The following is a 24,355-nucleotide window of genomic DNA, read 5'->3' as shown; positions in this document are numbered from 1 at the left end:
AATTTCCGGACACGTGAAAACTCTAAGTGATACTTTGTATTAAGATTGCGAGTTGCTCAATAAGAAACATAATGGAAACCCTAATATACAAGGGTTAGATGAGTCGACCGGTTTGACTTGTTGACTTTATTTGACTTTGACTTGACCAGAAATTGACGGTTGTCACACTAAGCAAGGAGCATTAGGGTTTTTCCTTAAACCCTAGATCCCTCAGCTATATAAGGAGCCTCCTGGCTCACATTTTGTGCACTCCTTCTTTTGAAGAAACCCTAGGCCGAGAATTTCATACTCCCTCCCTCTCTCTCATTCTAGTTTCCTTCTTGCTAGTTCTTGGGTGTGATTCCATTAGAGGCATTACATTTGTGGTACTAAGCTTCCAAGAAGATCAAGATCAAGATCAAGAGGATTGTCAATTGTTTGATATAACAATTGAAAGGTATGTAACTCTTAAACCCTAGTTTGTTATTTTCGAAAATAGCCTCTCTCCTCTAGAGTTCTTATTTTGCAATTCAAAGTTATATGTTCAATAGTTAAAACATAGATCCAAAGTAGGTTGCATGTGAACTTAGGAATTGTTTTTCTAGTTTATTTATTTTACCTAAATCCCATTAAGATACCCGTTCGACGAAACATCAATGTTATGGTTATTACTTAGGATGAAGATATATCGTATGGAGTCATCATGTGAGCCATGTTTCGTTTATGATTCCTGGACGTAATCATCCTAAGGGGGAGATAATTGTAACGTCCGTAGATCCGGGCTAGTCAATTTAGAGATAATAGGGGACGAAAATGACTTTTCAAAAAAATATTATTTAGAATAAATAATATTAACCAAGTTGTAGAATACGTCTCAAGGGTTCCGTACATATAAAGAACGCCGAAATCCGAGTTATAACGAAAAAGTTATGGTCCGTTGAAGTTTTACGGCAAAACCGGCACGACACCGGGAGACGTAAATAGTGAATTTTTGAAAAGGAATTTTTTAGCCTTAGTGATCTAAACAAAAGTTGTAGTATACGTTAAGCCGAGAACATACAAAAAAAGAACGTCGAAATCTGACTTCGTATGAGGAAGCTATGAATTTTCTAAGATTTGGCTTAGCAGTACACAACCCGAAAATCGAATTTTAGATCGAGCGGGTTTTGGCCTACGCGACCTAAATGATAATTGAAGAACTCATTAATAGAAACTCAAAGGTAAAAAGACAGACGAAAACAGAGTCCGTATGAAGAAGTTATGAATTTTACGTGGACATTTAACAGTATAATTTCCTCGTACTGTTAAATTTAAGATCAGTCGAGAATTAGCCGACGGAGTCAAAATGAAAGTTGTAGATATTATTTTTACCTATGCGTGGATGTAAATAACGTCAAAAACGGAGGTCGTATGTGAAAGTTACGGATTTTAGAAATCGGAAGTGTGTTGTGCGAAAATGAGTGATGTGGCACAATCTTGGCCATTGCTTTCTCCCCAAGTCTTGCCACTATATGGTGACATGTTGCACCAAGTTCAACCATTTTTACCCTATAAATAGAACCTCTCACACCTTCATTTTTTTCACACCTTTCCCATTCTTTCTTCTTTATACTCTCTCCAGAACCTCTGTCTTGCCTCGAAACCCCCCTAAAAGCCAAGGGAGCCTCCCTAGCATGAGGCGGAAGCCCCAGAGTGCTCGACGGCTCCAAGAAGAAGAGATTTTCAGCTCAGGAACGTTGCTCCAAGCAAAGCCCAGTTTTCTATAAAACCTGCTGTAAGTGAGCTAGGCTTACGCTATTTTTAATATAGCTTTTATTTAATTATAGTAACGTTATTAGGAACTTATAGTAAGTACTTGGGCTGTTATTACGGGTTATATAAATATTGTTTAGCACTTATATAATAGTAATAATAGCTAGACTATTAATTAGTCTCGATGAATAATAGACTAAACTCTAGTGGTAATAATACTAGGTTTCGTCGAAGGAAATTACTTTTAAGAAGCGAAGCGCTGTCTGAGTTCAGAATCACCACCTTTTCAAGTGAGTGCATGGTCCCTTTCATCTTACACATAGATATGAAGTATTTTATATAAATTATGTGCTATGTGTGCATATTATCCGAATACTTGTTGTCTATGATGGATGAATGATTTTATACATATCGTAAATGATTTAAACTGTATATTTATTTTATATCTACATAATATGTTGGGATAAAACATGGGTAGATGAAATAGTTGATGTGTGATGAAATAAAATGATGAGAGATAGGTGATGATAGATAAGTGATGATGAATCGGTGATGTAGGATGAAAGATATTATAACCTTGTCCGGCAATTTGGAGATGTAGTCATCTACCAGAGTATAGATGGCGACCACAAACTATTATAGACAACCCCGTGGAAACACCAACAGGCTCATAACCTGTAGGTGATGAATTACGAGTTCAGGCAATGTTGTAACTACGTATTCATGCGATGATACTCTAACCCCTTACTATGAATTACGAGTTCAGGCGATGTTGTAACTACGTATTTTAACGCTTGTTGGGCACGTATTGAGGGAGTAATCTCTGAATCAATACTGTCTATGCGATGTAGGCGATGATCCTTAGGGAGAGTCCTTAGGAACAAACATATAAGGAAATATGATGTAAGGAGATGAGAGGTAAATATAATGTAGGAGACGACCCTTAGGATAAATCCTTAGGGAAGGTACTTACGAATAAAGAAGATAATGGGGATGGGGAATTGGGTTAATTGTTTGATGATTAAACATAATAATTATATTATTGTGGGTTGAAAGCCCTATGTACTCACCAGGTTTCCCAACCTGGCCCACTCAGTTTACTTGTATCACAGGTGACGATGTGAAGTTACATTACATTGAGAGATTAAGGAGATATAGATCACTAGTGTAAATGAATATAAGTTCTGTTTATGTTTATGTTTCTGTATTGACGATGACATCCCAAATGCTTTAAAATGAATAAAAATACATTTCTTCGGGAATGCTATGATAATAAAATTATCATGTTTTTTTTGGGAACAAATTCCGCAACGTTTTTATTAAAGAGATACTCTGATTTTTATAAATCATAAACAAAATCGGTGTTTTTTTTGCCGTGAAAATGGGGATGTCACATTTATACTTATCAATGGAACCATCAGGATGATGTTTGATTTTGAAGATCCATTTGCAGCCAACGATATTGACACCTGTGGGACGTGGTACAAGAGTCCACGTTTTGTTGGATTGGAGAGCAGCAAACTCAGCCTTCATGGCTGCTCGCTAAACAGGAGATGACAAAGCGACATGAAAAGAAATGGGAGTGGTCACTGAAAACGCACACTTGGTTGGATCATAGCAAAACGTCCCATCAGTAAATTTTCGAGGAAATACCTTACCAGCTCGTCCTCTAGTGTTCATTGCTAGGGCAGTCAAGCTTTGATCAGCTGGAGCTTCTTCGACAGGAGATGGAACTGTAGATGCAGGAGAAGTCGGTGAAGTTGGAGGTGTCTTTGGTAAAACTTCTGGCGGTGAAGGTGATGGGAGTTCTGAGGTGACTTCAGTTGTTGTGAGTGGAGTGGCTGCATCTTGAGATACCTAATGTGTTGGAGTTGTGGATACACAAGGCAATGAAACTTGTGAGTGTGGCAAAGAAGTAGGTGATGTATCTGCATGAAACTCGTTAGCCAATAAAAGTGGCAAGTCATAATTCCGCATATGGTCATTTAATATAGCCGGTTCAGACTGAGGAAACGAGGTGGATGAAGCCTCACTGGAAGGAATAAAAGAACAAGAGGCAGTGGCATAAGGAAACTGTGTTTCCTCAAAAATAACATCACAAGAAATATATATTTTGCCAGTGAGTTTGTCTAGACATTTGTAACCTTTGTGAATTGAGCTATAACCTAGAAAGACACACAATTTAGATTGAAACATGAGTTTTCTGGTGTTGTATTTTCGCAAATTCGGCCAACATGCACATCCAAAAACACGTAAGAACGAGTAGTCAGGGTTAATTTTGAGTAACGAAAAATAGTTGTTGTCTTGTTTATGGTTCGACTAGGCATTCTATTGATCAAGTAGCAAGCAGTTACGAAAGCCTCATCCTAATAACGAAAGGGAAGAGACGACTGAGCTAAGAGCGCTAAGCCTGTCTCAACTATGTGGCGGTGCTTGCGCTCAGCGAATTCGTTTTGTGCTGATGTGTGTGGGCAAGAGACACGATGAGTGATGCCCACTTTTTGAAAATATTGATGTAATCTCTGATACTCTCCTCCCCAGTCAGATTGCACAGAACGAATCTTAGCTTTCAAAAGACTCTCAACATGATTTTGGAAGTTATAAAAAACTTGTTCAACATCAGACTTATTTTTGATAAGGTAAATCCAACTGTATCTACTAAAATCATCCAAGAAAATGACATAATATTTATACCCTCCACTAGATACTTGAGCTGGTCCCAAACATCGGTATGAACCAACTCAAGTTGAGTAGAGGTGACATGAATCGAACTTGTATAAGGTAATTGATGACTTTCTGCACGTTGACACACGTCACAGACACTTGACTCACTAGATAAATAATCTAGTTTATTTGAATGTAAAATGGACTTGACAGTAGCAGGTGTTGGATAACTGAATCGTTGATGCCACTGTGAGGAGGAGACCTTGACACTTGAGGAGACTTGATGGGAATGACCTGAGAACGAGTGACTGGAACAGAATACATACCCACTTTGGTTCTACCGAATAAAAGCACCTTCTTCGTTGCTATGTCCTTAACAAAGAAAACATTAGGGTAGAGTTCAATAAAAACATGATTATCAGAAACAAGCCTTTGAGCAGACAATAGGTGTTTGTTGATTTTAGGAACATGCAAAACATTTTTGAGAACAAGGGGTCGGCCTAAACCGGGTAATAGGGAATGACCAATATGTGAAATTGACAAACCTGCACCATTTGCAGCTTGAACCTGGTCCTTTCCATGATATCGTTCTTGCACAGTGAGACGATCCAAGTCATGAGTTAAGTGATCAGTGGCTCCACAGGCAAACCACCATGGATTATCGGGATGATAGTTTCCTCCTGACACACTGTTGCCGCTTCATTGTTGTTGTTCTTCAGCCTGGTAAGCCTGATTAAACCTGTTTCTACAATTCAATGCAGTGTGACCAGGTATGCCACAAACTTGGCACCTTGGTCCTCCATAATTTCGATCGCGTCCGCGTCTACGTCCACGTCCACTCCCCCCTTGATAATTTCCTTGCTGGTAGTTGTTCGAGTGGTCGTTGTACCCATTGTTGTTGGGACTGTTGCGACGAGGAGGGTTGGTTGTATCTTGACGAGAGGCGGTGTTGGCGGAAGAGATAAATTCAACAGTATTCCCCATAGCTTTGGCCTGAGCTTCATGAGCAATTAAGTAAGAGTAGAATTCAGGTAGGGTTACCTTGCGTTCGTTGCTCAGAACGGTGATTGCAGTGAAAATAGCATTGTGTCTAGGTCCTAGCCCGACTAATATGTAGCCAATAACTTCTTCATCTTTCATAGGTTAACCAATATTGGTCATGGTGTCAGTGAAACCAGTCATTTTTTGATAGTATTCAGCGGCACTCATGTCTCCTTTCTTTGTTGTGGAGAGTTGAGTATGAATCTGTATTGAATTACCGCGATGTTGGGCTGAGGACATAGTGTGGAGCGATGTCCACAGTTCTTGTGTTGTGCTGGTGCAGCGAATTAACTGAGGGAGAACTTCCTCAGTCATGCAGGATAGAAGGCTTTCGATCACAGCCTAATCCTGGATTACCCAGGTCTGATAATCTGGATTTGCTTGTTCTTTGACAGCAGCCTCTATCTTTTTGCCAGCCTCCCTGGTTCCTATTGTGATTTTGGCGGCTGGTGCTGGTGTGGTTCCATCAAGGTGACCAAAGAGTTGGACACCACGAAGGATTGGAACGACTTGTGCTTTCCACAGCAAGAAATTAGTTCTAGATAGTTTACAGGAGATAGCTGTGGCGATGGTGGTTGATTTAACCGGAGCAGGCATGATTAGAAAGATTTAGAGAAACTCTTTGGAAGGAAACCAAAAGAGCCGGGAAGATAACTAGGGTTTGAGATAGGCGGATCAAGCTCTGATACCAAGAGAAACTATGTATTTGCCGTGAATAACCCAATGGGTTAGTGTTTCATTATATAGATGACTTTACAACAATAGATCCTAAATACACGGGTCTGATCACATACAAAGTATATCACGAATATTAAATCTAACTGACTATGTTATCTTCTTATCTTATTTAACAAATGACACATCCAATGCCTATTTAAACTAACGAATAAGGGGCAAAATGGTCAAGTTGACCATAAATACGGTCACAATACGGCTAATGCTATATGGCAATTGACAAAAATATCTAGTAAAAAAAACTCTTTTCCAACCTAACTTTGATAATTAAACTGATGCTCAATGAGAACATGAGGATGTGGTTATAACTTTTTTATTTGGCCCATATAAATTTATAAGCCCAAGCTTGTAGAGTTAGTCCAGTCAATGACTCAAATGCTTAATATCTATCTGAGTATCTGATAAGCAACTAGCAAGCGTCACACTTCACAGTTCACACGTTAGACGTTACTCAAAAATCCGCATTTCTCGGAGTACTATAGTTTTCCGGTGACGTATTTTGAAATTCCGGTCACTACAGAAGAACTGAATGGCTCGAGTTTCTTCAAATCCCGTCGGACTCCATAAATTCCGGCCGTCTTGTATTCATCCCGCCATAAAATCTCTTCGTTTCGTAAATCCTTCCGTTCATTCTCGCAATAGAAAGCTCAGATTCCAGCGGTTGTACTGCCAAACTGAACCTAATCCGACCGATTCCAACTCCGAGGTCATCTCTCTCTCTCTCTCTCTCTCTCTCGATTATGAATTCGTTTCCGAAAGTGCAAATCAGATATTGTTTCTAAAAATTACAGGAAAAACTGCGACGGTTTTTTGGTTTTACACACTTGTATCAATCATGAATTTGACTGTTTTGACATCGAAGTTTAACTGTGATTGTTGAAGAACGTCAAATGATTTCCATTTCTTAAAATTCATAGACATTTTGGAACCAGACTGAATTACAAACAGGAGCTGATAAGATAGTTTAGGTGAATTGGTGCAAAACACTTTAAAGATCATGTATAGAATTCGTTTCAGTTAGTTAGCACACACAGTATTGGGGATAAACCCTAATTAACCAATTGAAACAGAATTCAGCTACATTTTCTTAACGATTTGTAAATCTGAATGCAGAAAAACTCGATTGTTGAATCTGGTTCTGATAAAGATGATAAGATTACCGAAGTTACAGATTCTCCAAGTGGTGGTGGATTACCTGCTCTCCCAAACAAAACCATCAACCGCAGAGTTGCAGTAGCGTCTGTTCTTGGAGCAGTAGGTCTGTTTGCATCAGGTAGACTTGATTTTGGTGTTTCTTTGAAAGATCTTTCTGCTGCATCCTTACCTTATGAAGAGGTTACTCTTTCCACCATTTTCAATCTCAAGTTTTTGTTTTGTAGACATTGATTTACAATTTGTTTGCTTATTCATAGGCTCTTTCAAATGGGAAGCCAACTGTTGTGGAGTTTTATGCAGATTGGTGTGAGGTTTGTCGTGAATTAGCTCCAGATGTTTTCAAAGTTGAGCAACAATACAAGTAAATCTCTTTCAATTACGAATTTCCCTTTTAGAAAGTAAGAAATCCTTAACTTATAATCCCAAAAACTTTTTTTAATCTATAGGGACCGAGTAAATTTCGTTATGCTAAATGTTGATAATACAAAATGGGAACAAGAACTAGATGAATTTGGTGTTGAGGGTATTCCACATTTTGCATTTTTGGATAAAAATGGTAATGAAGAAGGGAATGTAGTGGGCAAGTTGCCCAAAAAATACTTCATGGAAAATATTGATGCACTTGCTACTGGAAAACCATCAATCCCACATGCCCGAGTTGTTGGTCAGTTTTCAAGTGCTGAAGCTAGAAAAGTCCACCAAGTATCCGACCCGAGAAGTCATGGTTAAATAATTCAATATATATGTAACAAATTTATAATTAATTCTTGTATCAAAATCACAAAAGAAAAACACAATTAAATCAATGATGCATTGGTATATGTCATCTAGCAATATTTCGTAACAAGAGGCTACCAATTAACGCCCCTCCCGCCACCTTTTTTATGATATTGCCGCCTATCGATTTTTCACTGGCGTTATACAATGATGAAGAAACGGATGATAATGATCCAATTGTCATATTATTATTAATTGTGTTCCACCCTCTAACCCTAATCTCTTCCAACTCATCCGCCACTTTCATCCATCGAATTTCTCATATCTCTATGAAACACTAAACATCGGAAAGTCTATTCCGCCACTTTGTGAATTGACGAAAGTGTCTACGCGTCTTTATTCGGGTCCAAAAATGGGTTAATTATATCATCCACACACCCTTTTCCAATATAGCAGGAGCCGCTAAAGAGTTTGTGTCTTGTTGTTGGAGTTTCTTCACTACCGCCCATTCGTTGGTGGTTTATATTCTGGCTTACACCGTACCATATACTCCGACATTTGGTAGTTGTTTGTTGGAAAAGAGTTTGTGGCCCGTTCGATTTCTTTGTACGGGTAGAATGGGACACTAAAGCTAGCGGTGGTTTCGAAGAACTGACGTCTTGTGCTCCTCAGGCTTTTATTTTTCCTAGAGGCGACTTGTTTTCTAAGGCAGTAGCAGACGAGTGTGCATGCTTTAGTTTGTCGCACATTTTATCAAACACTTGGTGTCATTTCATTAGTTAGAAATTTTACCACACTTGGTGTGTTTTCTTTAGTCTGTCACACAATTTATCAAATACTTGGTGTCTCATTAGTCGGACATTTTACCAAACACTTGGTGTGCATTTCTTTCACAGAGATTGTCGTTGGAGCTTCTCCAACGTAAGCGACACCGAAGTGTTTTGGTAAATTGTCTAACTAATGAAAGGACATCAAAGGCGTGTTCGGCAAAACTAGTTAGTAGATGGTAGCTGGAAGCTGTAACTTTCATTTGTATATGGGTGTTCGGAAAAAGTAGCGGGAGACTTTTAAAATATGTAAAATTATATAAAATGATTTATCTAAAACACATGATTTTAAAAATGGTATTTAAGTCAATTTGTAAAATTACAAAAGAGTTTTTTGTTAAATCGCTAGTTGAAGTAGCTTTTGGATTTGGAACTTTTTGTTTTAACTAAAAACTAGAAGCTCCTATTGAAGAATAAACCTTTCTTTTTCGACCTTTTTCTTAAAAGCTAAAAGCAATGATCTCTCAAAAGCCGGGTGCCTTACACGCCCCCAAGTGTTTTAAAATGTGTGTCTTGGCTAAAGAAAACACATTCAAATGTTTGATAAATTGTCTCGTGGTTGTGATGGTTTGGTGTTTCAAGGTGTACTATGGAAGAAAAAAAGAAAACAGTTTCAATCCATGAATCAAATGAAGCGTATATGTAGTTACAAACTTCACCACATTAGATACACGGAATTCTATCTTGAAGTGCCACGATTCGAGAGTGTTGCAAGCAGTGTTGTAAAAACATCCACTATGCTCTAAAATGTTATACTAACCATTAAATTTTTTTTTTTAAATTTGAAAGCTCAAAATCACTGTTATTCTCTCTCTCTCTCTCTCTCTCTCTATATATATATATATATATATATATATATATATATATATATATATATATACACACACACACACACTAGCCGTTTACCCGCGCAAAGCGACGGGTGCGGATCAACAAAATGACATAAAAAATTTGTTAAACAAAATGACGAACAGATAGAGATTTCTTATACCTGGGCTAGGATTAAACGTAAGACATTTTTGGACTTATTCGATTTTAATAGAAAGAAAAACAAAGGGGGAGGTAGCAAGCATGAGAGAGAACCAAGGTTTTGCGGTCAATGGCAAGGCATTCATGATAGACGAATGCTAGATCAATGCGCCTCTTCCAGTTTATATGAAATGTTTTATAACGTGTACATCGTATTAGACCGATTCAAATGGATATGAAGAACACTTGGTCAAACTTTGACCCATTCAAAATCTTATCATCATCTTATTTGACTTTTTCATTATTATTGACAGATTCAGTATTTAGCGATTCAATTGGATATGAGGAACACTTGGTCAAAGTTTGACCCATTCAAAATCTTATCATCATCATCTTATTTGACTTTTTCATAAATGTTGACCGGATAAGATTTAATATTTACCGATTCAATTGGATATGAGGAACACTTGGTCAAACTTTGACTCATTCAAAATCTTATCATCATCATCTTATTTGACTTTTTCATAAATGTTGACCGGATAAGATTTAGTATTTACCGATTCAATTGGATATGAGGAACACTTGGTCAAACTTTGACCCATTCAAAATCTTATCATCATCATGTAATTTGACTTTTTTATATTTAACCCATTCAATTTGAAGATAAGCTTAGAAGACCTATTCAAAATCTGTCTTTGACCGGATAAGATTTATTATTCTTCGATGCATAAAATTATTGTATATGATGCTTAAAAGCTTGTACCTCTTAAAATTCAGCAAGATCTTGTAAATGCTTTTTAAGGTATAAAGATAAATATATATATATATATATATATATATATATATATATATATATATATATATATATATATATATAGGTGGGTTCAATTGAGAAAATAAAAAAGGTTGAGAATGGAGGAATCATTTTCAGCCACTCATTTAATCTAAGCATAAAAAGACACGGTGACAAACTTGTAAATATGATATAATAGCCTTCAATCACAAATACGTAAGTATAGAAAATTAGATAACAGTTGAAATTCATTCTAATCGATCGTTATGATCTAAATTTCTCCTCCAACCTTCAACAATCATTCAGATTTCTTCAATTAAATCATCGATCAACGTCATCCTGTGTTAATCAATCATCGATCTTCGTCTATAACACGTTTATCAACACCATTCAACAGTTGACAACAAAAATTCGTTTTTTGCTCTTTCAATCCAACCTTCAATTCTGCTTGAATACGAGCATATCTTCAACATCTATGATTAATTATACTTCCAACATCATTAGATCAACATCATCGATAATCAACAAAAAATTCAATTTGTATCATTCATTCAACATCGATCATCAAATAAAACATCGAAATTAAGGTTAGAAAAATATCAAATCATTTTTTGTTTGAAAATTTTCATATATTTCTCTACCAATCTACTATTTTGTAAGATTTAAATAGTCAAAGTATCATATTTATCGCATTTTTAAAAAAGTTAACCTGTATGCACTCCAACATGAAATGCATAAACTAAATTACCACGTTATATTCATATATGAATATGTTTTCTCACCTGAACAAATATGTGATTATTAAAACACAAAACAAATATGCAAGTCTGTATGTTATTCACATGTGAATAACATATAAAAATTATATATATTTCTGAAAACACCTTGTAATATTCATATATGAATATATTGTGCAATATTCACATACGAATATACCAACTATTATTCATAAGTGAATATACGATCTAATATTTACAAGTGAATATACTATATACTTTTGTCATGTGATATACCATGTAATACTATATAATATTCACATATGAAAATATCATCTAATATTCATAAGTGAATATATCATCTAACATTCACAAGTGAATATACTATGTAATATTCACAAGTGAATGCATCGTCTAATATTTAAATATGAATATATTATGTTTAGTATATGCTATATTTATATATGAATGATACTTAAATTGTAAAAAAAAAATTAATCATAGTTTTTATTCATAAGTGAATAACGAATGTACTGTAGTAAAAACCTGATTCATTTTTATTCACTTATGAATAACGATAGCTGAAAATATAAAAAAAAAATTATTTTATCTTAAAAACTATATCAATATGGATGTCTATTTGTAGAGAATAAAAAATCATAAATTTTGGTAGATTTAAAATCATTTTTCGATAAAAATAGCTTCTTAAAAGTTAAAAAAAAAAAAAAAAAAAAAAAAAAAAAAAAAAAAAAACCTATGTTTTTGTATATATTAAGGTAATGCTTAGCATAGTTTTAGGAAACATGTTTTGTTGGAAAAGACATGTGCATTCCTTTCCCATTCTCGCCGATAGGTTGTAGGCTTTTGCGGCAAAAATAAATGATTGGCTGAAAATGATTCCCCTATTCTCAACCTTTTTTTTTTCTCAATTGAACCCTCCTATATATATATACATATATATATATATATATATATATATATATATATATATATATATACTAGGTGTAAGACTCATGTATTACATAGATTTATTTTAAAAGAATTAAATATGAAATTTTAACAATTTGAAAAGTTTGAATTTATATAAAAAATAAGAAAATTTTGAATTATTAAAATTCATGAGACGTTAATGTATTGAATACATTACATATATAAACCATTTCTAATAAATAACTTACATATATATTACCTTACATATTAAATGTGGAATTTTCATTTAATAAAATGACAAGTGGAAAATAAAAAATTTAAAAATTTTAGAAAATATCATGTGTCCAAATGAATGAGAAGATGACATGTGGCAAAAAAAACTTTCATTTATTAGAGTACATGGGCGGCTCAATCATTTTGGGGACTCTAAGCGAGCTAAAAATTTGGAGCCCTTTGGTCTTTACTATACTCGGAAATCGAAAACGGATGAGATGAATATTTCGCAGAAATCAGAATCGGTAGAAGAAAGCAAATTCGTTTCAGTTTCATGAGTGCAGCGATCGTTGATTTATTCTTCTGCTTCATTTATTTTGTAGTTACCGGATTGGATTTTTTAATGGACTAAACATTTGGACTTTAAAGAATATGGGGCCCCTTAGAATTGGGGGCCCTAAGCCCTGCCTTAAAAATCCTAAACATAGAGCCGGCCCTGTTAGAGTGTGTGTGTATATATATATATATATATATATATATATATATATATATATATATATATATATATATATATATATATATATATATATATATATATAGGGTAGGACGGGACCAAACTGCCCACCCCTACTCCGAGTTTTTCTAACAAATATCCACCATACAGATCGGAGTCCCGCGGGACTTTTTGATATCCTTAAAAATCATCATAAGAAACAACTTATAACCCGGCATCAAAGATTTGTTAAATCAAGTCTACCAAACTACATGTTTGTATGAGCGGACCGAATCACCGGTACCGGTTAGAGCTGAATAAGCATTGTTGGTCCGGTCCTCAGGTATTATAAATTGGCTTAACCGGTTCTTGGCTTAACGGAACCGGCATTTGAAGGTTCTTTTTCTTTAAAACACGAAAACACTGTTACATACGAGATATAGTTAAAAAGTGGCCTTTACACAGTGGCCATCTTGTTTGTTTCTTTATAGTGCAATTAGTTTGTTTCGTTTCCGCAAATGCATAACAATATGCAAGTGTAAGAAGGGTCTAAAATCGCATAAAACTGTATATGAATGTGCCTTTAACTTAGAACCACAAATCTTATTATCTGAAGCATGCAAAGAAACACTAATTACGACTAGCTATAGCAATAGAAATATTGAACCACAGTTTGTGGAGAAAATAAAAGTAACTATTTCTCCATTCTTTGCTTGCAATCAAAGGATCGACCACAACCCAAAAACCAATTATATATCCAAGCACAATGCTGATGATATTTCCCCACTCCTGTCCATCTGATTCATCTGAAATTGCATTTGATGTAATTATTTATTGCAAATAATGATTTGGTACAAAAGACTATTATTGGTCTTTCACCAATGTGGATGGTTTTCCACTTTAGGGATCTGCATGATCAGGTGAGACCATTCATTAGTGAAATACAACTAGTTTTTTAATTGTATCGAATTATTTTTTGCAATAAAAAATTGAAAATCATTATCATTATTTAAAATAAACAAGTATATCAATGTAAGTTCAACACTCTTTCAAATGCGGTTCTTTCGACACATCAATGTTTATCAAAGTACATTGTCCTAATAGAAATTAATTTGAAAGTATCTGTTGTAATAAGAAAATATAAAAATACAAAACTATAATAAGAAAAAGAAAATACAATGCTATTTCTTGCATTAAACCCATAAAATTGTATGTATTGTCATCTAATTTCTTTGGTTTAGCAATAAATAACTCATTAAAAATAGCCAATTGTTTCTTAGACAATTTACAAAAAAGTTAACAAATTTGATTGGCTCATATATTAGCATATCACATCATTTATTAGATGTCTTGGGTTCGTGACTTACATTAGGCATTTTTCCTTCATTTTAAATTATATGTACATATTAAATACAACATATATTATAATACAAAAAAGAGCAATTAGCTTAATAGGTAACATTTTTCACACCTCAAGGAGAAGTTGTGGTTTCGACTCTTGCCTTCAACGTTTTTTATTTTATTTTTATTTATTTTTATTTTTTTAACTATTATGTTTTAAAATACCTATTGGTGATTGGCCAATGGCTAAAAATGAAATTTTATCCAAAAAATAATAGCACATGGGAAACAAGAAAAATGTTGGGGCTAAATTCAAACTGATATGTAAATGTTGTGTCATAATACAAAAAACTCATTTCAACCAAACCGACACACCATCAAAACCAGTTTTATTAACCGGTCAAGGGCCCATAAATAAAAAACTTTGAAAAATATAATTTCATAAGCAACAAAAAAAAATTAGGGTTAAAACAGACGTTATAAATAATGGATCTTGTGACATTAACCCTAATTACAAGTATAAAACATACCCCGTTTTTACACTTTTTTTTTTTGAAAACAGCTGCTGGTTCTTACCGGTTCTCATTGGGTTTTTTTTTTTTTTTTTTTTTTTTTTTTTTTTTTTTTTTTTTTTTTTTTAAATTCTTTCGGTAATTGCAATTAAGGATGAGTAGTTTGTATCAAATCCCGATTCTCTACCGATACTGTACCGGAACCGGTACCGAATTTAAAAATATAGGACGATATTTGATACTCCAAAATCACGACAATTGAGATTTGGTATCGTCGGTACCGATACTAATACCAAAATCGGTACCATTTCCAGTACCGGTACTGGTAATGTTAATTCGGTTCGATACTCGGGATTGACTTTCGATCAAATGTGGTTTTTGAGAAATCAAAACAATACGGGTTGGTACCGGTTCTGTCCCACGCTCATCCCTAATCCCAGTCCAATAACCGACCTAACCAGCCTATAATCGGAACCGTTTCTTTATATCGGTCTGCTTTTCGATCATCTATTTATCCGGTCTTTGGCTTTCCGATCCATTCAACTAGTTTTCAAACCGGCTACGTTCCTATATATGTCTATTCGTGAAGATAGATGGATTAGATATTCGATTATCATTGTCTAAACTCCACATATTAAGAAAGAATCAAAGTCAAAGGCCATTAAATCACTCACAAAAAATAAAAGAACTATTAATGTAGTATATAACAATCTTTTTTTTTGTTAATTTATGTATTAACATTCTAATATATACATGATAAACTTTATTGATATATGTAACAATTTAATAAACCAATACATAAATTAATTATAAAATCGAAAAATGACGACTCATACCCTTAGACTAAACCACAACCAAATCAATTAAATCTACTTAAATAAATGAAGATAATTTTGGTAAAGTGATTCGTACACAATAATTTTTTGTTATACACAACAATTGATGTATTATAGAGTTGTACATTACAATATATTAAAGCATCAATTGTTGTGTATAGAGAAAAATTATTGTATACAAATCATCTCTCATAATTTTGCCACATGTCAATTTTCTAATAAGTTTTGACACTTGTCATTTTGTGATATTTTTTAAATAAATAATATTCATATGTCAATTTATATTTTTTTTTCAATTTTTAAAATTAAAATGCCACATAATCTTATATTTATATATGTAAAATATCAAATGTAATAAATAGTATAATACATTACAATTAATATGTTTTTTCATTCTTTATTTCAAAATTTTATTTTAAAAAATACTTATTATTTACATTTTAATATTTTATTTTTTTTAATCAACCCGTGTAATTAGGGTTGAGCGCGGTGCGGTTCGGTGCGGTTATTAGCTAAAACCTCACCACTAACCGCAAATGCGGTTGATCCATTCTCAAAACCGCTTGTTGCGGTTATTTTTGCGGTGCGGTTAAGCGGTTATTTTTGTAGTGCGGTTTTTTTTTTTTTTTTTTTTTTTTTTTTTTTTTTGTGTTGCGGTTATTAACCGCATGGATTTGGTGTAGTAATTTTGTGTGGTTTTTAACCATAGTTTAGAGCTCAAACGGTTTTAAGAGTTCAAACATATTATTTATAATAATAAAAAAACCATAAGGTATAAGAAAATAAACTTAAATCACAAACAACTAATATCTTAAAAATGTCAAATCAATAGTAATTAACAATAAATATCTTAAAATTGTCTAATTTCATTATTTTTCAAAGGTAAACATAACAAAAAACCAACACTTTTATCTTCTAGTATTTATCCATCTTTCATCCTTGAAACTTGTCTTATTTTTAATATTTGATATATTAATAATTAATTAAAAAATGTATAAAATATATGTGGTGCGGTGCGTTTTTTTTGCGGTTTTTGAAAACTAATAACTGCACCGCACTGCAAGTTTCCGGTTTTTGGAAAACAGAAAACCTCATCATCGGTTTTTATTGCGGTTGCGGTTTATGTGGTTTTTGCGGTTAATTTTAGTTGCGGTGCGGTTTTTGCTCACCTCTACGTGTAATACACAAGTTTTATACCTAATAATAAATTAATCATCATAATTTCAAATAAACTCTATTTATAACACAAAAATAAATTAATATTACTAATTAATTAAATGATTAATTGGTTTTTTACCGTCACAGTTTCTGACTTCTGTACATTAGTTTATCAAAATATAATATCATACATTTTTTCTTCCGAATTAGTCTGTAAATAATAAGTATTTCTTCTGAATTGGTTTTTTACCGTCACAGTTTCTGACTTCTGTACATTAGTTTATCAAAATATAATCTTATATTTATATATGTAAAGTATCAAATGTAATAAATAGTATAATACATTACAATTAATATGTTTTTTCATTCTTTATTTCAAAATTTTATTTTAAAAAATACTTATTATTTACATTTTAATATTTTATTTTTTTTAATCAACCCGTGTAATTAGGGTTGAGCGCGGTGCGGTTCGGTGCGGTTATTAGCTAAAACCTGACCACTAACCGCAAATGCGGTTGATCCATTCTCAAAACCGCTTGTTGCGGTTATTTTTGCGGTGCGGTTAAGCGGTTATTTTTGTGGTGCGGTTTTTTTTTTTTTTTTTGTGTTGCGGTTATTAACCGCATGGATTTGGTGTAGTAATTTTGTGTGGTTTTTAACCACAGTTTAGAGCTCAAACGGTTTTAAGAGTTCAAACATATTATTTATAATAATAAAAAAACCATAAGGTATAAGAAAATAAACTTAAATCACAAACAACTAATATCTTAAAAATGTCAAATCAATAGTAATTAACAATAAATATCTTAAAATTGTCTAATTTCATTATTTTTCAAAGGTAAACATAACAAAAAACCAACACTTTTATCTTCTAGTATTTATCCATCTTTCATCCATGAAACTTGTCTTATTTTTAATATTTGATATATTAATAATTAATTAAAAAATGTATAAAATATATGTGGTGCGGTGCGTTTTTTTTGCGGTTTTTGAAAACTAATAACTGCACCGCACTGCAAGTTTCCGGTTTTTGGAAAACAGAAAACCTTATCATCGGTTTTTATTGCGGTTGCGGTTTATGTGGTTTTTGCGGTTAATTTTAGTTGCGGTGCGGTTTTTGCTCACCTCTACGTGTAATACACAAGTTTTATACCTAATAATAAATTAATCATCATAATTTCAAATAAACTCTATTTATAACACAAAAATAAATTAATATTACTAATTAATTAAATGATTAATTGGTTTTTTACCGTCACAGTTTCTGACTTCATACATTAGTTTATCAAAATATAATATCATACATTTTTTCTTCTGAATTAGTCCGTAAATTATGCGTCATAAGCACATAATTAAAGTTTACTCTTAGTTTTTCAATTTGCTAATCAACAAGAATTAAAAAAAGAAGGTTATGATTTACTTATTTAAATATACGGCAAATTTTAGAAAAGAGATCTACGGGTTACAAAAAAAGTAAAAATTAGATCGCTATTTACCAACTAAAAATGAGGTCAATATACCGAAAATAAAATGGTGTAATTTTTTGCGATATTATTTATGTTTTATTAAGGATCCACATTGGAGGCCTGAGGTATCCCAGGGTAACCCTAAAAAATATTTCAGTAGTATATTTCGTTTATGTTGAACTTTTTGTCTAATGGAATTTTGGTTTTTATTGTTTTCTTATAGTATATTACATGGCGTTTTTTTTTTTTTTTTTTTTTTTTTTTTTTTTTTTTTTTTTTTTGGATACCCCTTTACTATGACCCTGGCTCCGTCATTGATTTATATCATCTCAATTATGTATGTATAATCTTCCTTTTCATCTACTTTGGGCGTGTTCGACGCGGAGCGTTTGAGAGCTTCTATCGTTTGACAAAACGCTCCGTTTAAAACAGAAAACCTCGTTTGACACTACAAGCTTCTAGCGTTTAGTTTAATCAAAACGCTTTAAATCCAAATGATATTTCATGTAGCGTTTAACAAAACGCTACAAGCTACCCGCTACCAGCTAGTTTTGCCGAACATGCCCTTTGATCAATGAAAGTTTTTTTTTTTTTTTTTTTTTTTTTTTTTTTTTTTTTTTTTGTCGCTTGTAACACTCTCATTTAATTTGTTAAATATCATTTTGTGGCTATTTTGTATTAATTTTTTTCCATATATCATTTTATGAGTTTTTCTACTTTATTAAATTTCACATAATATTTTAATGTAATAATTGCAATAAATGTAGTATTAAATGGATATCAATTTCATTACTCAACTTATATTTTACTTTCAAAATCTCAAAATTAAAGTTCATTAGTTTCTTTTGTTTATTATTTAAATTATTTGTTTAAATTTAAAAGATAAAAAACATTTTTATTATAATAATTCATTTTTTTTTCTTATAAATTCAAAGTTTTCAAATAATTTGACATTTATATTTAACTTTTTTTTTTTAAATTAACACATGTAATACATAAGTCTCACAACTAATATATTAATAAAAGAATAGTTATTAGTATCATTTGTCATTTTCTCATAATTTACGTTTTCTTTTCAAATGTTCTATAAAAATTACATTTGTCATTTTCTTATCATTTTTAAATTTTAAAAAGTATTAATATTAATAATAAGTTAGACAATTATTTATTTGATCCCTGATTTTTAGGAGAAATTTAAATTAGTCTCGAATAAGTTTCGGTTATGAGTGCTGATAATTAATTCTATTTCTATATTAAAAATCCTACAAAATCATGTTTATTTAATAATTTATTAATAATTATAAATCGTGATTTTTTTTTCAAAAAATCACTGACGATGAACCCATCACCGCCGTATCCTTCATTGCAGTGACACCGGTAACCCATCGTCTAATTCACATGAGTCCTATTCCGGCAAAACGTGTTCTTATCACAACCGCAATCTCCGTGAACCCACCAACCCAATTCCAATGACGGAAACCCAATTAGTTTTAGGGTTAATGTGATTTAAAATGGTCAACTATTTAGATTTTAGATGTTCATTTGTTAGTCCTTCATATACACAGAAGAAATTAAAAAGGGAGGAGAAGGCTAGAGTGGGGGCTGTGTCTTGGCTTCTTGGGGGAGTTGGGCCTTAATTTGTTTTATATTTTAATAAATTGTAAATTTATAAAAACTAGTAAAAATAAAGGAATGAAAGGTTAAATCATTTTTTATGGACCAAGGGTCATTGTGTAATTTTCAAATATCAAAATTATGCAAATTATTCTTAAGTCTCGTTTGATAGATATCTTTTCAGATCGAAACAGATCTTTCTGAATGTACCAGAAAGACTGTTTGATATGCACAAAAAAATAGATCTTTCCCACTAAGATATGTCTTTTCCAGAAAGCTCCAAAATCACATATTTCTGGCTGAATAGGCTTGAAAGACAGTTGTGTCCCAAACTCCACCTCTTTTTTTCTTGGATTATTAATTTCTTTTAAATAATGTCACACCCCAAAACCGAGAACGGCGGAAACATTCAGGGGCGGAGGACGTCATGTAATGTATCACAACAATGTAAAGTAGTAAACAAACAACAACATCATCCATTGCATTAATAGTATGAATTTTAATTACAAGGGTGTTCTTTCATAATGTACAACAATAAAATGAATAATCAGAATAAGACGAGTCTGGACTGCTCCGTCTTCACAAACCTGGTCGTCGTACCTGTATATGTGTAACATGAGAATACAAGTTATTTTGAAAGCGAGTATCAGCCAAGAAGCTGGTGAATTCATAAGTATTAATGTGTCTTTGATGTGTGAAACTTGTAATGGAAGTCTTAACATTGTTTTGAAGGAAAGCTCATATAAGTATGTAAATGTTTGTAAGAAATGGAAAGCGTTTGACTAACCCTAGAAATCCCTATGATCCCTATAAAATAAGTCTTCTACAAAGACCCTATTGTTTTGAAAGTAGTCTTCTACCAAGACCCGACTGTTTTGAAAGTAGTATTCTCTGTAAATGTGATGGTTTTTCCCTGTTTAACTATTAGTATAAAACTAAAGTATACCTCATCGTTTATGTGTATGAGTCACAATATAAAGGTAATAAGGAAAATAGTTATCTATATCAAATATGTCCTACCTCGTCGTTCATGTGAATATGTCACAAAGTAAAGGAAGAAAATAACATAATAACATAAGTACTATCCTTTTGCACTAGGATAACTAACAGTGCTAACTTAAGACATCCGTAGATGTACATTTACCTCTGTTGCTAACAGCCGGGTTTAGGAATAGTTAGTCCCTTAAAGTATACCTGTAATGCTATCAACCATAGGCATCCGTAGATGTTCATTATCCTCTGTAGCTAACAGTGGCTATAGGAATGGTTAGTCCCTCAAAGTATCCTTTGGCACTAGGATGTAAATTCCAATCTATCTCGTCGATTATGTGATTGAGTCACAAGATAAAGATACGAAGGGGAAATATATGACAGTATCTACACATAAAATATGTAATAGTAACCCATCATATATTATCTATGTAACAGTATTCATGTAAACGTACCTATGTAAGCGTATCTATGTAAACGTACTCATGTATCATGTAAGCATATGTAAATGTACTCCTGTAAGCGTGTCTATGTAAATGTACTCATGTATCATGTAAGCATATGTAAGCGTACTCATGTAAGCATACCTATGTAAATGTTCTCATGTAAGCGTGTCTATGTAAACGTACTCATGTATCATGTAATGTACTAGTATAGACTCATGAATGAACTGACTCTTGCGTGATTCCTTCTACTTGGAATGGTAAATGGTATATCTTAACTAAACCTATAATAGTTACTAACCATGTATGTGTATAACCTGAAGTAATGCCTTTACTACCCAACGGTAGTGAACTGACTGAGGACAACTCTTATGTCTCTATATGTATACATGATATATAATTGCTAGTTAAACGGCCTTCGGACGAATACCCGATACCCTACCAGACCCTATCCCAACGGGAAAAATGAAATAAAGCGGGTTAGCCTTCCTAAGTCCTTTAAACATTAATTATATAACTATACATATACCGGCATGCAATTGACAATATAAAAGTATATAAGGAGTTTTGTAAAACCTTTAAAGGAAAATTAATACCTAAGAAGAGATCGACTTGATGTCAATTTAGAAAATGGTTTGAAAGTATTTGATTGATAACAACAGTTTAAGTATAAAGGAACCTTTGTTTGACCCACAAATGTAACAGGGTTTGAAATGAAACATATTGTGTTTAATAAACAGTTTAATAAAGTGTTTTAAACACTTAAAAACGTTCAAGATAAACATTTGATGAAAACTGATTAGCTAAACAGTTAACGTAAAGTAAAGTCATTTGCATGTTTAATTATTAATCATATGTGATTGATACAATAACTAATCACGATTCAACATGTATTCCCCCCCACCCCATAAAGCATTTATAAATATTTGAAACATTTAAAAGGTTAATTCAAGGGGTATGAACTCACCTGTTGTGAGTGGTACGGATGAACTGAATATGTAGGATGGCTAGGTGTCAAGTGAAGTCTTGAACACACTCTATGATCCTAGTTAACATATAATATCACATATATGTATCCAGTTAGTCTTAAAACAATTAATAAACAAAGTCAAGACACCCTAGGACATGCTAAACATCTTATACAAGTGTTATAAGTCTCAAGGATTGTATCTAAGTGTTGTAGGGCAAGGCTATTGGGTTTTAAGGTTCAAGGGAACCCTTAAAATGAGTTTACTCCCTAAAGACCAACACCCCTTGAGTTCACGGTTGTAAACTCCTGAGTCTACGACCGTAAGCTCCTAAACTTTTGACCATTTGTTGTTTTGAAGTCTTCTAAGCTATTCCAAGCATTCCTACTTCATTGTTAAGCCTTAGGAAGTGTTGTGTGGCATCAAAACACTCCTAAATGGAGTTTGCGGTCTAAGGACCATTTCTCCATGAGTTTACTACCGTAAACTCTCATGGACTTAGGTATTTTGATGTTTTCAAGTCCTTAGCTCATCAAGATAATGTCCAGGCTAGATATTAGGCCTAAGGAAGGAATATGGTTCATTTATACCCACAATGACGTGTTTACGGTTTTGGGAGATCCCCAAACCGTAGACACCTATAAATGATGGAATTTGGTGTTTTTCAAGGCCTAAACACCTCAAGGAAGGATTTAAACATCAATCTAGGGCTAGAGGGAGACTTAGGCACACTTTGGTGCCCTTATTTGGTGTTTACGGCTGAAGAACATTCTTGGACCGTAAATACCTTACTCTTTGTGTTCTAGTGACATTTTCTTGATGTAAACATGTATAACAAGCTTTAAATGACTCTAGGATAGAAGTACTTACTTTGTGGAAGCTTGAAAAGGTGCTAAGGGCCCAAGAACACTAGTGTGTGTTCTTGGTGTTCTTGGTGTTTTGGAAATCTAGTCAAAACACATAAATGGATGGATGAAAAGATGTACAATCACTAGATTAAGTGTTATACTAACTTGAAAGAGCTAGAAACACTTACTAGATTGAAGATATTGAACAAAAACTTGGATGATACTTGAGAGAGTTTTGGAGTTTACTCTTGAGTTTACAAAAGAGAAATGAAGTGTCTTGGGGAGTAAACTCATGCTTAAGGCATGAGTTTACGGTTTTCATGGGAGTTTACGACCCAAACATAAAAGTTTGGCCGTGAACTTCTAAGCTACGTGGTATTCGCGGTTTATAAATTTCAAGACCCGAGTCGGCACATCCTTTCGTCCGTTCGTTTAAAGATTAATTATTAAAATAATCAAACGAACTTTAAATTTTCTAAAACCAATAAAAGTGATCTTGACTTATAATTTAAAATGATTGACTCTAGGGTTTTACCGAATGAAGATTTCGGGTTGTCACATCATCCCCCCGTTTGAAGGAATTTTGTCCCGAAATTAGGATTTAGGTAAGGAAGTAGGCATGAATTATCAAGCCAAGAAGTGGGGATACTTCCAAATCGATCGATTCTCGCGCTCCTACATGAATTCGGGTCCTCGGTTGGTATCCCAACGAATCTTCACTAAAGGGAGGCGGCGCTGCTTCGTTCGCTCGACCTCTCGGGCTAGGGTCGCTACAGTTCTTATACGAAGGCGAGGATCTCGTGAATTTCGATCTCGTCGAGTGGACTTACGAGAGTCCTAACGGAAAGGTACGGTTTCAAGATTGAGACGCGAAGGGTAAGATGTACGTTACTGAGTTTGCGGAGTAGGTCTAGTTTGTGAGATACAGGACCGATTCTGGTAAGAATCTCGGGGGTCCTAACTATCTTGGATTTAGCTTTCCATGCTTTACAAAGAGTATTAAGCCATTCCCAGAGTGAGATTTCTTAAAGAATTTGGCCTCTCACTTGGAATTCCAAAGGTTCTTTCTCTTGCTTAACTTCCCAGTCAAGGGCCAACCCCTGCTGGGCCAAATTCTTAAGGGTTTCTGTAATTTGCGAGGAGTTCTAAATGGACTACGATAGTAGGTCTGCAAGACCTAGAATTTGGCGAATTC

The 24,355-nt window shown here is 33.5% G+C and overlaps 1 protein-coding gene across 1 annotated transcript; it reads left to right on the top strand.

The window, feature by feature from the left end:
* Positions 1-6,570: 6,570 nt before the first annotated feature.
* LOC111877858 (thioredoxin-like protein HCF164, chloroplastic) lies at positions 6,571-8,147 on the top strand. The gene is made up of 4 exons (XM_023874364.3): positions 6,571-6,877; positions 7,285-7,506; positions 7,584-7,687; positions 7,773-8,147. The coding sequence occupies exons 1-4, from the start codon at positions 6,701-6,703 to the stop codon at positions 8,053-8,055; spliced, it is 786 nt and encodes a 261-aa protein (XP_023730132.1). The 5' UTR covers positions 6,571-6,700; the 3' UTR covers positions 8,056-8,147.
* The last annotated feature ends 16,208 nt before the right edge of the window (positions 8,148-24,355 follow it).

Source organism: Lactuca sativa, chromosome 3 (genome assembly GCF_002870075.4).
Source record: "Lactuca sativa cultivar Salinas chromosome 3, Lsat_Salinas_v11, whole genome shotgun sequence".
NCBI lineage: Eukaryota > Viridiplantae > Streptophyta > Magnoliopsida > Asterales > Asteraceae > Lactuca > Lactuca sativa.
This window is presented reverse-complemented; position numbering and strand designations above follow the sequence as displayed.